Source organism: Macrosteles quadrilineatus, unplaced genomic scaffold (genome assembly GCF_028750875.1).
Source record: "Macrosteles quadrilineatus isolate MER2022 unplaced genomic scaffold, UCM_ALF_1.0 Scaffold_891__1_contigs__length_26898, whole genome shotgun sequence".
Taxonomy (NCBI): Eukaryota; Metazoa; Arthropoda; class Insecta; order Hemiptera; family Cicadellidae; genus Macrosteles; species Macrosteles quadrilineatus.
This window is the reverse complement of record NW_026543484.1, coordinates 1-12021: the sequence shown is the minus strand read 5'-3', so window position 1 is coordinate 12021 and position 12021 is coordinate 1. Positions and strand designations below refer to the sequence as shown.

The 12021-nt window shown below is 39.8% G+C and overlaps 2 protein-coding genes across 2 annotated transcripts; one reads left to right on the top strand and one right to left on the bottom strand.

Moving 5' to 3' along the window:
* Positions 1-4425: 4425 nt before the first annotated feature.
* On the top strand, positions 4426-5361 carry LOC128982647 (uncharacterized protein F54H12.2-like). The gene has a single exon (XM_054401595.1). The coding sequence runs from the start codon at positions 4426-4428 to the stop codon at positions 5359-5361; it is 936 nt and encodes a 311-aa protein (XP_054257570.1).
* Positions 5362-7118: 1757 nt separating this feature from the next.
* Positions 7119-11996, bottom strand: LOC128982649 (uncharacterized). The gene is made up of 3 exons (XM_054401597.1): positions 11821-11996; positions 10758-11107; positions 7119-10196 (listed from the first exon to the last, which is right to left on the bottom strand). Exons 1-3 carry the CDS (start codon positions 11852-11854, stop codon positions 7119-7121), a joined length of 3462 nt encoding a protein of 1153 aa, XP_054257572.1. The 5' UTR covers positions 11855-11996.
* Between the last annotated feature and the right edge of the window lie 25 nt (positions 11997-12021).

The window sequence follows — 12021 nt, the reverse complement described above, 5'->3', positions numbered from 1 at the left end:
TGCAACAAGTAAACCACATGGCTACCTATTGATAGATCTGAAACAATCAACACCTGACGATATGCGAATACAGAGTAATATATTTCCAGATGATGATAATCATTTTGTGTATATGCCGAAACAAAATAGGAAAACAAAATAATTTAGTTATCATCATGTCGTGCTTGAGGAAGGACAGAGCGCTTCTCAAAGTGTTAATAGAGGCTACTCCAAAAGAGCGCAAAGGGCTATTAAAAGTGTGTAACTTGAGTACTATTCGTACAGTTTGTGAATGTATTTACAATGTGTTACGAGGTAACGTTCCTCTATCAGACAAGATAAAACAAAAATTGCGAAGACACAAGACTACTCTTCGTCGAATTGTAAAACGAGGTGAATGCTGGAATAAAAAACGCAAATATTTAGTACAAAAAGGAGGTGGAACTATTATCCCATTATTATTAAGTACTGTGTTGCAAGCAGTTGTACAATCAGCTTTAAATAACTAAAATTTGTATTAATCAGGTGACTCCTACGTCTACATACATATAAAGATTTGTCATTCTATTCTGAGACACCGTGCGTGAAGTTACACAGAGTTACACGATAATGGAGCATGCACGAAAAATGGTCATTGTTCCACAAGAGTTATTTGATCGTTTAAAATCGCCGGCTAATCAACAGTCACTTTCAACTGAACGTTCATACAAAAGTTTGGATGACGAAATGGAAGAGATAATGAATAATAAAAAACTCAATGATAGTGATAAATGGAAGTTGTACAGTCAAGTGTTACATCGTTTTTTAAACGTAGCGTCAAGTAATCGTGAACCAGTTAGTATCCCCATTGTGAACACCAAACTAGGTGATCAGATTAACGAGGCTGGTGAAAGAGACAGACAGTATGGGCAGCAAGAACATAACAAGCGACGTGTTTACCCTGGACAAATAGAGGAAATTGTTGAAACATTTTCAAAGACTTATAAAGATAGCGCTCGAAACTTATTGCGCTTCATAACACGCGACGACAGTTTGATTAGCTGGAATGATAATTTTGAAGTGATTATACAGGGTAACAAAATACCAGGATCCAATTTAGTCGATGTGACACATGCAATCGTACGAGTTCGAGCGGCACATTCATTACCGCCAGGATGGAACGAAATGTTGAGCGCATTGAAACTGATGAATGTCCCTAAAGAATATATACATAACAAACAAGCGTTGGACTATTTAACGTTTGATGAGGCAACAGATGAATCAGTATATGACTCGGTAGAAGAAACAATGGATGAGCCTGATGATGGGGCAAGAGGGGGGGCAGCCGCGCTGTCAGTGACAGGGCGAAGGAGATATTTATTACCAGATCGTTTACAGTCTGCATATGTCAGGCGGGTGGGTCACGCTCCGTATCCACAAAGGCAAGTGGCTGATCACCGTGCAGTGAGAAGAGAGGTACTTCAAGATTCGATTGTGCAGTCACTCAACAATTGGGAACCGTACGAACCGTAAACAATGGAACAGTTGTATTATAATCCAAACGATCCTGCCTCGTATGGCGGCGTAGCTCCGTTAGTACGAGGAGCGAGAGAGAAACATATTTCCAAACGTAAAATAGTTGATTGGTTACAAACACAAGACACTTATACTTTGCATAAACCAGTCCGTAAACGATTTAAACGCAATCCTTATATGGTGTTTCGACCATATGAACTATGGCAGGCGGATTTAAACGATATGCGAGGATTGAGCAAATACAATGATGGTTTTAACTACTTGCTGTCAGTGATTGATGTGTTTAGTAAGCGTCTTTATGTTAGACCGTTAAAGAAGAAGGAAGGTGCTGAGGTGTCTACCGCTTTTGAGGATATTTTCAAAGAAGCTAATAAAACACCAACGTGCTTACAAACCGACAAAGGGAGTGAATTCACAGGTAGAAAGACCGTACGATTGTTTAAAAAATATAAAATTAAATATGTAACCACACAAAATCCTGATATCAAAAGCGGGGTGATCGAAAGAGTTAATAAGACCTTGAAGACTCGTATGTGGCGATACTTGACTCATAAAAACACTTATCGTTACATCAATGTGTTGGAAGAATTGGTGAATGCGTACAACAATAGTGTGCACAGGAGTTTGGGCAATAGACTACGCCCTGTAGACGTGGACGGTGGTGACAAACATGTCGTCTACAATGTATTAAAACATATGTTTAAAAGGATACCACGACGAGTGAAACCAAAACTAAAAGTAGGTGATACAGTTCGAATAGCCAGGGAGAAAGGGAGATTTAGCAAAGGCTACGAGACAAACTGGAGTAAAGAAGTGTTTTCGATACATCGAGTGAATGTGTTTACGCCACTACCTTTGTACACACTTACCGATCTCAATGGTGAAGAATTGAATGGACAGTTTTACGAAGAGGAAATACAAAAAGTTACATTACCCGACAATCACTTGTTTAAGATTGATAAAATAATAGAGACTAAAGGTCGAGGACACAGTAAGCGATACCTAGTGAAGTGGGAAGGTTACGGAGACGAGTTTAACTCTTGGGTAGCTGCGCACGATATACAGCATGTCTAGTAGTATCAGTCAATTTTTTATGACATTGCCCAGCAATAGTTCTATGAAATATTTCCCACAAAATACAGTGACCAGTTATACCACACACTTGTCCAAACACATCCAATTAGACGGCAAGTGGGAGTTGGCTTTGGTGGACATTCACTATCCTTGTTCATTTGTGGTGAATGAAAACAATGTTGATGACGAAACAATACGATTTCAGTATGATAGTTATACTAGCGAGATCGACGATCCGTGATACAGAACAGTTCGCTGTTAAAATTACAGGCGGATACTATAGGAATCTTGATGATCTATTGAATACAATAAACAAACATGAAGACATCCACGATTATATGGAATTTTCATACGACACGAGAATCAACAGAGTTAAACTCAGGATCATGAACGAAAACGTATCGAATGTGAGTCTGAGTGAGAAACTATCACAGCAGTTGGGTTCGATTATGACGAGAAAAATATATTAAAACCCAATATTACCGAATTGATTGGTTCTAAAGCACCAAACCTCGCATTGGGTATTCCAGCGCACATTTATGTGTATTGCGACTTGATAGAGCCACAATTTATCGGCGACACTACAGCGCCATTATTGAATATAGTCAACATCAATATAGATACGTACAAGTACGGTTCGTACAATTCAGTGTCATTCACAAGTCCGCACTATGTACCCGTTATGAAATCCACATTTGAAACAGTGGAAATCGACTTGAGGGATCACACAGGGAAAAAACTGCCATTCATGTTTGGAACGTCGTACGTGAAACTTCATTTTAGGAGAGTGCAGCAGCAACAGCAGCAATAATGATAATCAATCTGAATGATCCCTATTTGGCATACTACCGACGGCAACAATTACAACAGACTGGCGGTGCTATCGATCGAGTATTTCACGGTGCACCATATCAGCGAGGACATGGAATCGGTAGTTTTCTGGGCGGTATGATTCGCACTATCGCGCCACTGATCAAGTCCGGAGCAAAATCGGTGGGACAAGAAGCGTTAAGATCCAGTGTTGGATTCCTAACCGATCTGGCAGGTGGTAAAATTACAGATCCAAATCAGCCGCCAACTTACGACTTAGAGAGTTTACTGGATCGTTGAAACGTAAAGCTGACGAACAGATAGAACGTATTATGCTTAATGGCGGCGGAGGCGGCGACATTGGCGCGAGGAAACGACGCGTAACGCGTAAGAATAACGCGAAACGCGCAATGCGTGGCCGTGGCAGAAAGCCTGTTACACCACAGTCGTTGGCTAAACTTCTTAGGGTGCGGACGTCTACATCAAGAAGAAGAAGAAGGAGTTGGAGGAGTGAAACACAAGAGACTAGTAGGGAGGATACGACGACGAGGAGGAGTAGAGCCAAGGAAGAAGGTGACTTTGCCGAAGAAACGTACTCGTCGCAGTAAAATTCGAAGTCTATTGATATTTTTAGTTAGTTAAAGAAGGAGGAGAAAAAAATGTCGTTCCTACATCAAAAATCATGTGAGTGTGTCAAAACCGAGCTGGATTTATTCTCCTTACCACCTACGCAGACGAGTATTGAAAGTGGCAAATGGGTCCAGTACAAACCAATATCCACATTGACCGATGATGCGCCAATAGAGTTTGTAGTTCCGGGTAATGGTGATGATACACTGACCTTTCACAAACAATGATACAATTGACCGCGTCTATTGTTAAATCTAACGCGGAACTGCGGTCACTACTGACGAAGAGGCGAAAACAGTTGGGCCGGTCAATAACTGGTTACACTCACTATTCAGTCAAGTTGATATGTTTATGAATCAAAAACTTGTTACTCCCCAAAACAACACATACGCATATCGAGCGTATGTTGAAACGTTAATGAACTATGGATACGATGCTAGAAAATCACATCTAACATGCAGTCTTTGGTACACTGACGATGGAATTGACATGAACGATTGTGCGGAAGAAAATGAAGGACTCAAAGCGAGACGGGAACTAACTAATAAAAGCCGTGAGATTGATATGCTCGGACATTTGCATGTGGATATTTGCAATCAGAATAAGTTCATGCTAAATGGCGTAGAGTTGAGATTTAAATTTATTCGATCAAAAGATGCTTTCTCCATTATGGCCAGTGCTGGTGAATTCAAGGTACATATTGTCGATATTAGTCTCTGGATTCGAAGATGCAAAATAAGTCCCACCGCACTGTTGGCGCACAGTAAAACACTCCAGACTGGTACGGCAAAATATCCAATCACACGAGTGGAGCTGAAAACATTCACACTACCCTCTGGAATACGTAACAAGACTTTGGACAATATGTTTCTCGGCCAAGTGCCGAAACGCGTCATAGTGGGAATGGTTACGAACGCCGCATACAATGGAGATTTTAAAAAGAATCCCTACAACTTCGAACATTTTAAAACAAACTTCTTTTGTCTATATGTTGACGGAGAACAAGTTCCATCAAAACCGTTACAGCCCCACTTTGAAAAATCAAAGGATAAATATGTTATGGCATATCATTCGATGTTCTCCGGTTCTGGTGTACATTTTAGCGATGCCGGCACTGTTATCAGTAGGGAAGATTTTGGTCAAGGATACTGCCTGATGGCATTCGACCTAACACCAGATTTATCTGCAAGTGACACTACACATTGGAATCTGGTGCGTAACGGTAGTGTTCGAATGGAACTCGGATTCGACGACGCGCTTACCGAAACTGTCAACTGTTTGGTTTATGCCGAGTTTGACAATGTTATCGAGATTGATCGACAGCGCAATGTAATTGTGGACTTTGGCGGTTAATCGATCAGTCTTCAATAAACATTCGTTTGAGATGGACCGTTTACGCAGAGCATTCAAGAAATTGAATATATCATCACCCATCATTGTGGACATTCAATGTTTCAAGGACAATCAAAATGAATATACACTGAAGGAAGTTTGCGTCTTGGAAGCCGACACCGGCGTACTACTTATGCATCATATTGCTAAACCACCTTACGATCGATCAGAGTTATCAGATGAAAAACTGAGGGAAAGCTACTGGCTCACAAAACACTGCCACGGACTACGATGGGAGTTCGGTGATATTGCGTACTACGAACTTTTTAACAAATTGACTGATTGTATATCAAAAAGACCGTCGGTTTATGTCAAGGGATTGGAAAAGAAAGAATATTTAAAGCGTCATCATGTGATGGACTTTGTTACTACCAATGTAATCGATATCGGTGCAATTGGTTGCGAATCAATCACTTCAATCAATAATTTAATGTCAACAAACGTTTTACGATGTCGAAATCACAAGTCTACAAACAGTCGATGTGCGCTCACCAACTGTGTCGCAATACGTGGTTGGTTGCATTTGACAACAAATTTGGACGAATGTCTGGATACCAGCGGAGATGCGAGATCCTACTACTGTTCTTGTTTTAGCACCTCTACCAGTACAACAAAAACAGCATCTACTGCTACTATTGGTTATGATACTGTAGAATGAACACGCTACAGATTGAAAAATATCTAGCCACACTTCCTGTGCGCAATGTTGGAGTCTACGCTGCTGACAGAATCCCACGACGCATCTCACCACACACTGCAATAATTGTAAACACTGATCCACACAATGAAGGTGGGACTCACTGGGTGGCTTTCTATTTGAATCGAGAGGGGATGCTTGAATATTTTGATAGTTACGGCCAACCGCCATACTTACCACTATATCAAACATTCCTGCGACACAACGCTCATCATTACCTGTACAATCCATACCGACTTCAAGGTGATACGTCTTCAGTCTGCGCCCACTACTGTTTGGTTTTCCTGTATTGCAGCACACACTTCAGTATGAAGATGATGGATTTTGTTCAACTCTTTGATGAACACACTACTGATCGTAATGATAGAATCGTCAAAAGACTCTTTACTCAAATGTATCACAAGACAAACTAATCACTGTACTGTTGTAAATTATATATATTTTTAAATATATATATTTTTTTATTACCAATAAACTTTTTCCTTTTGTCAAACAATATTTTCAGTTGTTATACTTTATTACCTGTGTTCATCATCATTATTATCATATTTTTAGTTTAAAGCGCATAGACTCTGATTATTTAAATGTGAAAACAAAATGATTTTTTCCCCTTTATTATTAAAATATTTCTGTTCAGAGTCTATGAATGCTGTTCAAAGTCTAATATTATACTATGAATGATAGGAAAATAATTACAATCAGAATTTGTGAAATAAATATATCTGTTTATTAACTAAAATACTATTTACAAATATATGCATACTTTTGAGGAGTCAGTGACTAGAAATATTTACACGTGACTTTGAAGTGGAAAAAATTAAAGAATTTATTTATCAAAACATCTTTGAATTGTATTCAAAATCTAATACTAATGAAGACTGTTCAATAAATAACTCTACCTAATATCACACTCATGCGGACCTTGGTCTACTAATCAATAATAATATATCAGTTATGATGGGGACAGAGGTTGTGGCGCAATTGGAGAGTATCGTATCCACTAAAGGGTCAGTGGCAGTAGTTAAGGTCCCTCAAGTATCTGTGGTACCCTTAATGGTGGTATTGCATAGTGTCCCCAAGGTAGCGTGTTGATACCATCTTCTGGCATTACGTATCGTTTGTCGTCAAACGGTGCCAGTGAGCGCTTCTTCACCACAACAGTGTATAAAATGTGGTGACGGCTTTGAAAACGTTGATTGTCTGTACTTTTAGTAGTTTTATTGTACAGACAATTCAAATAATCTTCTATGGTGAGATCACGCTTCACTACTGCTCTATTTACCCCTTTTGCTCTCTTCACAGGCGGCGGTATACAGTTGGCACCATCTCCGTTGTCTCCTTCAGGCGCACACGTTAAGATGCTATACGTGAAACAATACAGCTTCGACATCAGACCAATGAACATTTTAATGGCCACACCGGCAGCTTCGTCCTTAAACTTCCCCAGAACTCTAGCGTTTCCTCCGTCGTAACAAATGTGGTTCCGGGGATAGTTACTGGTGTCAAAGTCGTCCAAATGTTCTAACATGTCGCGGTATACGTTCTTAGTACGTATTGAATAATGGCAGCCATCGGTGTCCATGTAAATCATCGATATTCTATCGATTCCATACCTATCTACCATGTCATAATGGAAACCATACATCCACCTCTTACTGTGGTCCAGAATGCACATCCCTGCGTAGACGGGTTTGCTCAGTACTACCCGCACTTTTGACATATTCAGTATGGCAAGATTCTCATTTAACCAAATACGATCATTGAAATTAGCTTTTGCTACATACTTTGTATATGTTTTGCGGGATGATGCAATCTTTAAATCTTGATGTTTGCGCACATTCTGAAGACTCATACCGTAGACAGCGTTTACCATAAGTTTAAACATTTCTACCTCAAATTTATTTACAGCACGCTGTCTAAGTTCGGTATTCATAGTCACGTACGGTTTCAACCATGCCGACTGTTTAAAACGAATCACTCTGTGGATTCGAGTTACACGTAATCCATTCTCTATAGCTTGTTGTAGGTAGCGATAGTGAATTACATATTCCCTCTTATCCATCAGTGTGGCCATTAGTTTCTTCGATTTTCCTGCTCCACTATTGATAATTTCCTCCAACGAGTATGGGAGTTGGTTAATCGGCGCTTTGCATATCTCGGGACAGAATGGTAAATCCCTGTGTCGATCGTGCAGTGCTGGATCTCTGGGGTATTCTAGATCTACTTCCAGCACATATCCATATTCACCATCTGTTGGAATTCTTCCAATGTCCAAGTCGTCACATTCCTGACGTGATAACCACTCAAACTCGGAATGAGGGAGCAGTTCCGACATTGCCCACCCATAAAGGTTGTTTGCGTCATAATACATTATAAATGTATCGTCATCTCTTTCATCGCAATATTCACTTGATGCTGCTGCGTTCTGACCGTCTCGGTCATTGCCAATTGTTTCCATTCTGGTAAACTTATTGTTGGCAACAACGTGTCTAGTAACGCATTGGGTCAGTCCACCTCGAATACCCTTCTCAAAAAACAGATACATATCAATATCTTGTAGGGTATCAAGGATAACATCTGTCTTGAACATCATTACGTCCCAAGCATATGATGGTAGTGTCAAATAACGCGCTGGGTCCAATCCGTAATGTGTTAGACACATCTCTCGGAATCCCTCGAACACATCTGCTAATAGCAATACGTCAGTCGCCAAATAGATATCAGCATACTGTCCGAGGGTCGTACAGTCAAATTTCTCCCATACTCGCTGCGCATGCTCGTAATCCGCATCACTCACTCCTTCTCCAAATACACACTTTGGTGGAAGGACATCTTCTTCGAGCACCTCCATCGATGAAATGTACTCATACGGAAATACCCCTTTCCTCCTAAGCAGATCAAACTGTTCTTGATTGGGGTAGCGTGACTTTGTAATTTTTAATTTATCGGCCGGCAGGATTGATGCTAATGTCCCTAATGCTTTTGACATTAACCTATAGGAATCAACAAATTGTAGTTTGAGACCACCTTGCCGACCTGCTCCCGGATATTTAAATCGTTTGGAGAATGTGATATACTTTTCCTCCGTATTTGCGAGTACATTTATATTTCCTTTATCAACGGATAGCTCTCTGATGATAAAGTGAGCATCGTAATTGGATAAATTGTGGAGATAAATGTTGATAGTGTCCTGTTCCTTGTGGCGGATATTACAGGAACGGTGTGATGCTCCTCTGTAAGTATAGGGAGGAGAGTGTTCGTGATCTCTAACACGGGGGTCGAGTATTGTGAATTCTCGCTTGCATATGTAGCATACTGTTTGCTCGCGGAAAGAATCCTCTTCCACCTGTGTTAACCGTGGAGGGTCATTCGGCAGACGTTGCCCATACACTATATCACCAATCTTCTGTACGTCATCCCGTATCGATTTGATAAAGTGTTGGGCGGCATCTTCACCTCTGTACAAACGCAATTTGGAGAACGTCAAAGCTGTGTGATCATTGTCATCAGTATCACCATCACTTACATTTCTATTATCATCTCGAATGTAATAGGCGTATGCATATGGTACATGGACATTTCTGGCATTGTGCATTTCACCAGGTCGGTCTCGACGTGCTCCTCTTGCTAATGCGGGATCCCATACTGGCGGTGGAACAGTTGGCGGAGGATCGATTGTTTGTTCAGGCTCAAGAGGTACGAGTGCGCATTCAAAGTCAGCGTATATGGTGAATCGACTTCGTTGAGTGCGTTCGAAATTTTTAAAATGTATTGTTTTGTCTTCCGCAAGATCAGTTCTTAACGGAGCATTGTTAAAACAATATCGCTGATGCTCCAAAAGACGTTCCTCTCCTCTAAGACCTAACTTCGTTGGCCGATTATCGAAGTGTGCAAAACAGCGCTTACATATGTAAAGGCGATGTTCTCCTAGAGTCAGCTGGGATGAAACCAATCTCGTAAAGCTCTTGATCCAAACGTAGTGGGTAGTGACGTCGTTTGTTATAAGGAGTAGGTCAAAGTGATTGGCCAACTCACGATCTGCGACACGAAGAGGGTAGACAATGTGTTTGTCCGGGTCCATGAAATGATTCTTTTTCTTCTTATCCAGACCATACACATTAACACTAACACCTGGATTATTGCGCTCAAACGTGCGGATTTGGTTAAGACTTACAGGGAATATTAAGTCATTAAAGTTTAAATTTGCCCTTTCTCTAATTTCTGCTGTGAACATGTTAGGTGTTAGTTGACATTGACGATTATCAAAATATTTGGAAAGTATTGAATATTCAAAACAACGTTCATCCGCATCGTTTAGCACATTAACCGTTGCTTTTTTAATGGCGATATCATGCGGCAGTTGAATGAAAGAACTGCCTTTGAGCGGGCTATAGACATTTACACGGATTTGCATGTCCAAAACCCTTATAAAGCTCCAGCCAGATCCTTTCATTTCACATGTTTCCTTTTCTAATAATACATTTTGAATAAACTCTTGCACTAATTCGTCAATGTGAGACGATTGAAAAAAAGGCACATTTTTAGTTTTGAAAGATCGCCTGCATGTATCACCATGAACATTTACAAATTCACATTCTACAAATATATTACACTTAATAGCATGAGTGTGATTTAAAATAGTCCGCATGAGTGTGATTACCTTATCTCGAATGTCATTGAGGAACTCCAGCAGTGAGACGGTGTTTTCGGCAGGCTCGGATAAACAATAGGTTTTAAGTCGACCTTTGAACGCCGTCTCAATCTCCTCGAACCCTTGTGGAGCCAAATTGTCAGGAATTTCGTTCTGGTCATTAACATCATCCTCGTCACTAGTCGACTGAGGTGATGACAGACTGATGGATGGTGGGGCGGGTGAGGGCTCTACGATGTTGCTGGGCTCTGGCTGATTGATTAGTATCTCAAATCCGTTACCCCTGCAGCTGAAGCGAGTGTGTCTCCGTAATTTATCCTTCCTGGAGAATGTTCTCCCGCAACCGTCACATGTGTAGTCTGTATAAAAAGAAAATATATATATATTAATCCTAAAAATTCGGTGTGAGTAGTACTTAAACTTAAGCAAGATCCTTAAAGTTTATCTCAATTTATTAAATTACAGAGTTGTTGTTATTTCAGCGATTGAATTTTTATTGTTTTTTAATAAAAATAAGTTTCGTAAACTATAAAATATTTGTTTTGATATTGTTTTTACGTTTAAACCTAATTAACAACAACCGAGCATAGCCAGGGGTATAACCAACCCCACTGTACTTTCTAGTAAACAGAAAATAATAGTATACTAACACTTAATGAAAAAAATATTTTTACTTTAAACAAAAGAGTGTAATAATAAGGAATATACTATATACTATATTGTTTTGTTATTGTACAAGGAAAGTGACAAAAGATAAATATATTTTTCATATTTTGACTGTGAAATAGTAAAACGTATTGGTTTTGAAATAAAATGAAATATGATATATTGTTTTGTTATAGTACAAGGAAAGTGACAAAAAGATAAATATATATTTCATATTTTTACTGTGAAATAGTTGGTATTGAAATAAAATTAATGAATAAAGTATGTAATTACTACTAGTATTTTAACAATAGAGTTCAAAGATAATTCAATACTCTATTGCTATCATACTAAAGGTTATGTATCGAATTATATTGAATTAAAACGATTGTACAGTTTATTGGTGATTTTATTATTTAAAACGTACCTATAAGGTGTGGTACAGTGGGTTGGGTTATCATCGGACAGTCTGGGGCAGTCGATGGTCCTGGTCTTGGAATGTAGTCGGGGGCAGTCGATGGTCCTGGTCTTGGAATGTAGTCGGGGGCAGTCGATGGTCCTGGTCTTGGAATGTAGTCGGGGGCAGTCGATGGTCCTGGTCTTGGATTGAAGTCGGGGGCGCTGGATG

What these genes read in the sequence shown, in the direction of transcription:
- LOC128982647 (XM_054401595.1), top strand. Translation starts at nt 4,426, where the DNA reads ATGAACTATGGATACGATGCTAGAAAATCACATCTAACATGCAGTCTT.
- LOC128982649 (XM_054401597.1), bottom strand. Translation starts at nt 11,854, where the DNA reads ATGATAACCCAACCCACTGTACCACACCTTATAG. An exon ending in CACTGTACCACACCTTATAG is followed by an intron (nt 11,108 to 11,820) that starts GTACGTTTTAAA and finishes CTTTTTATACAG; the next exon opens with ACTACACATGTGACGGTTGC. An exon ending in TCAATGACATTCGAGATAAG is followed by an intron (nt 10,197 to 10,757) that starts GTAATCACACTC and finishes GGTCTGGATAAG; the next exon opens with AAGAAAAAGAATCATTTCAT.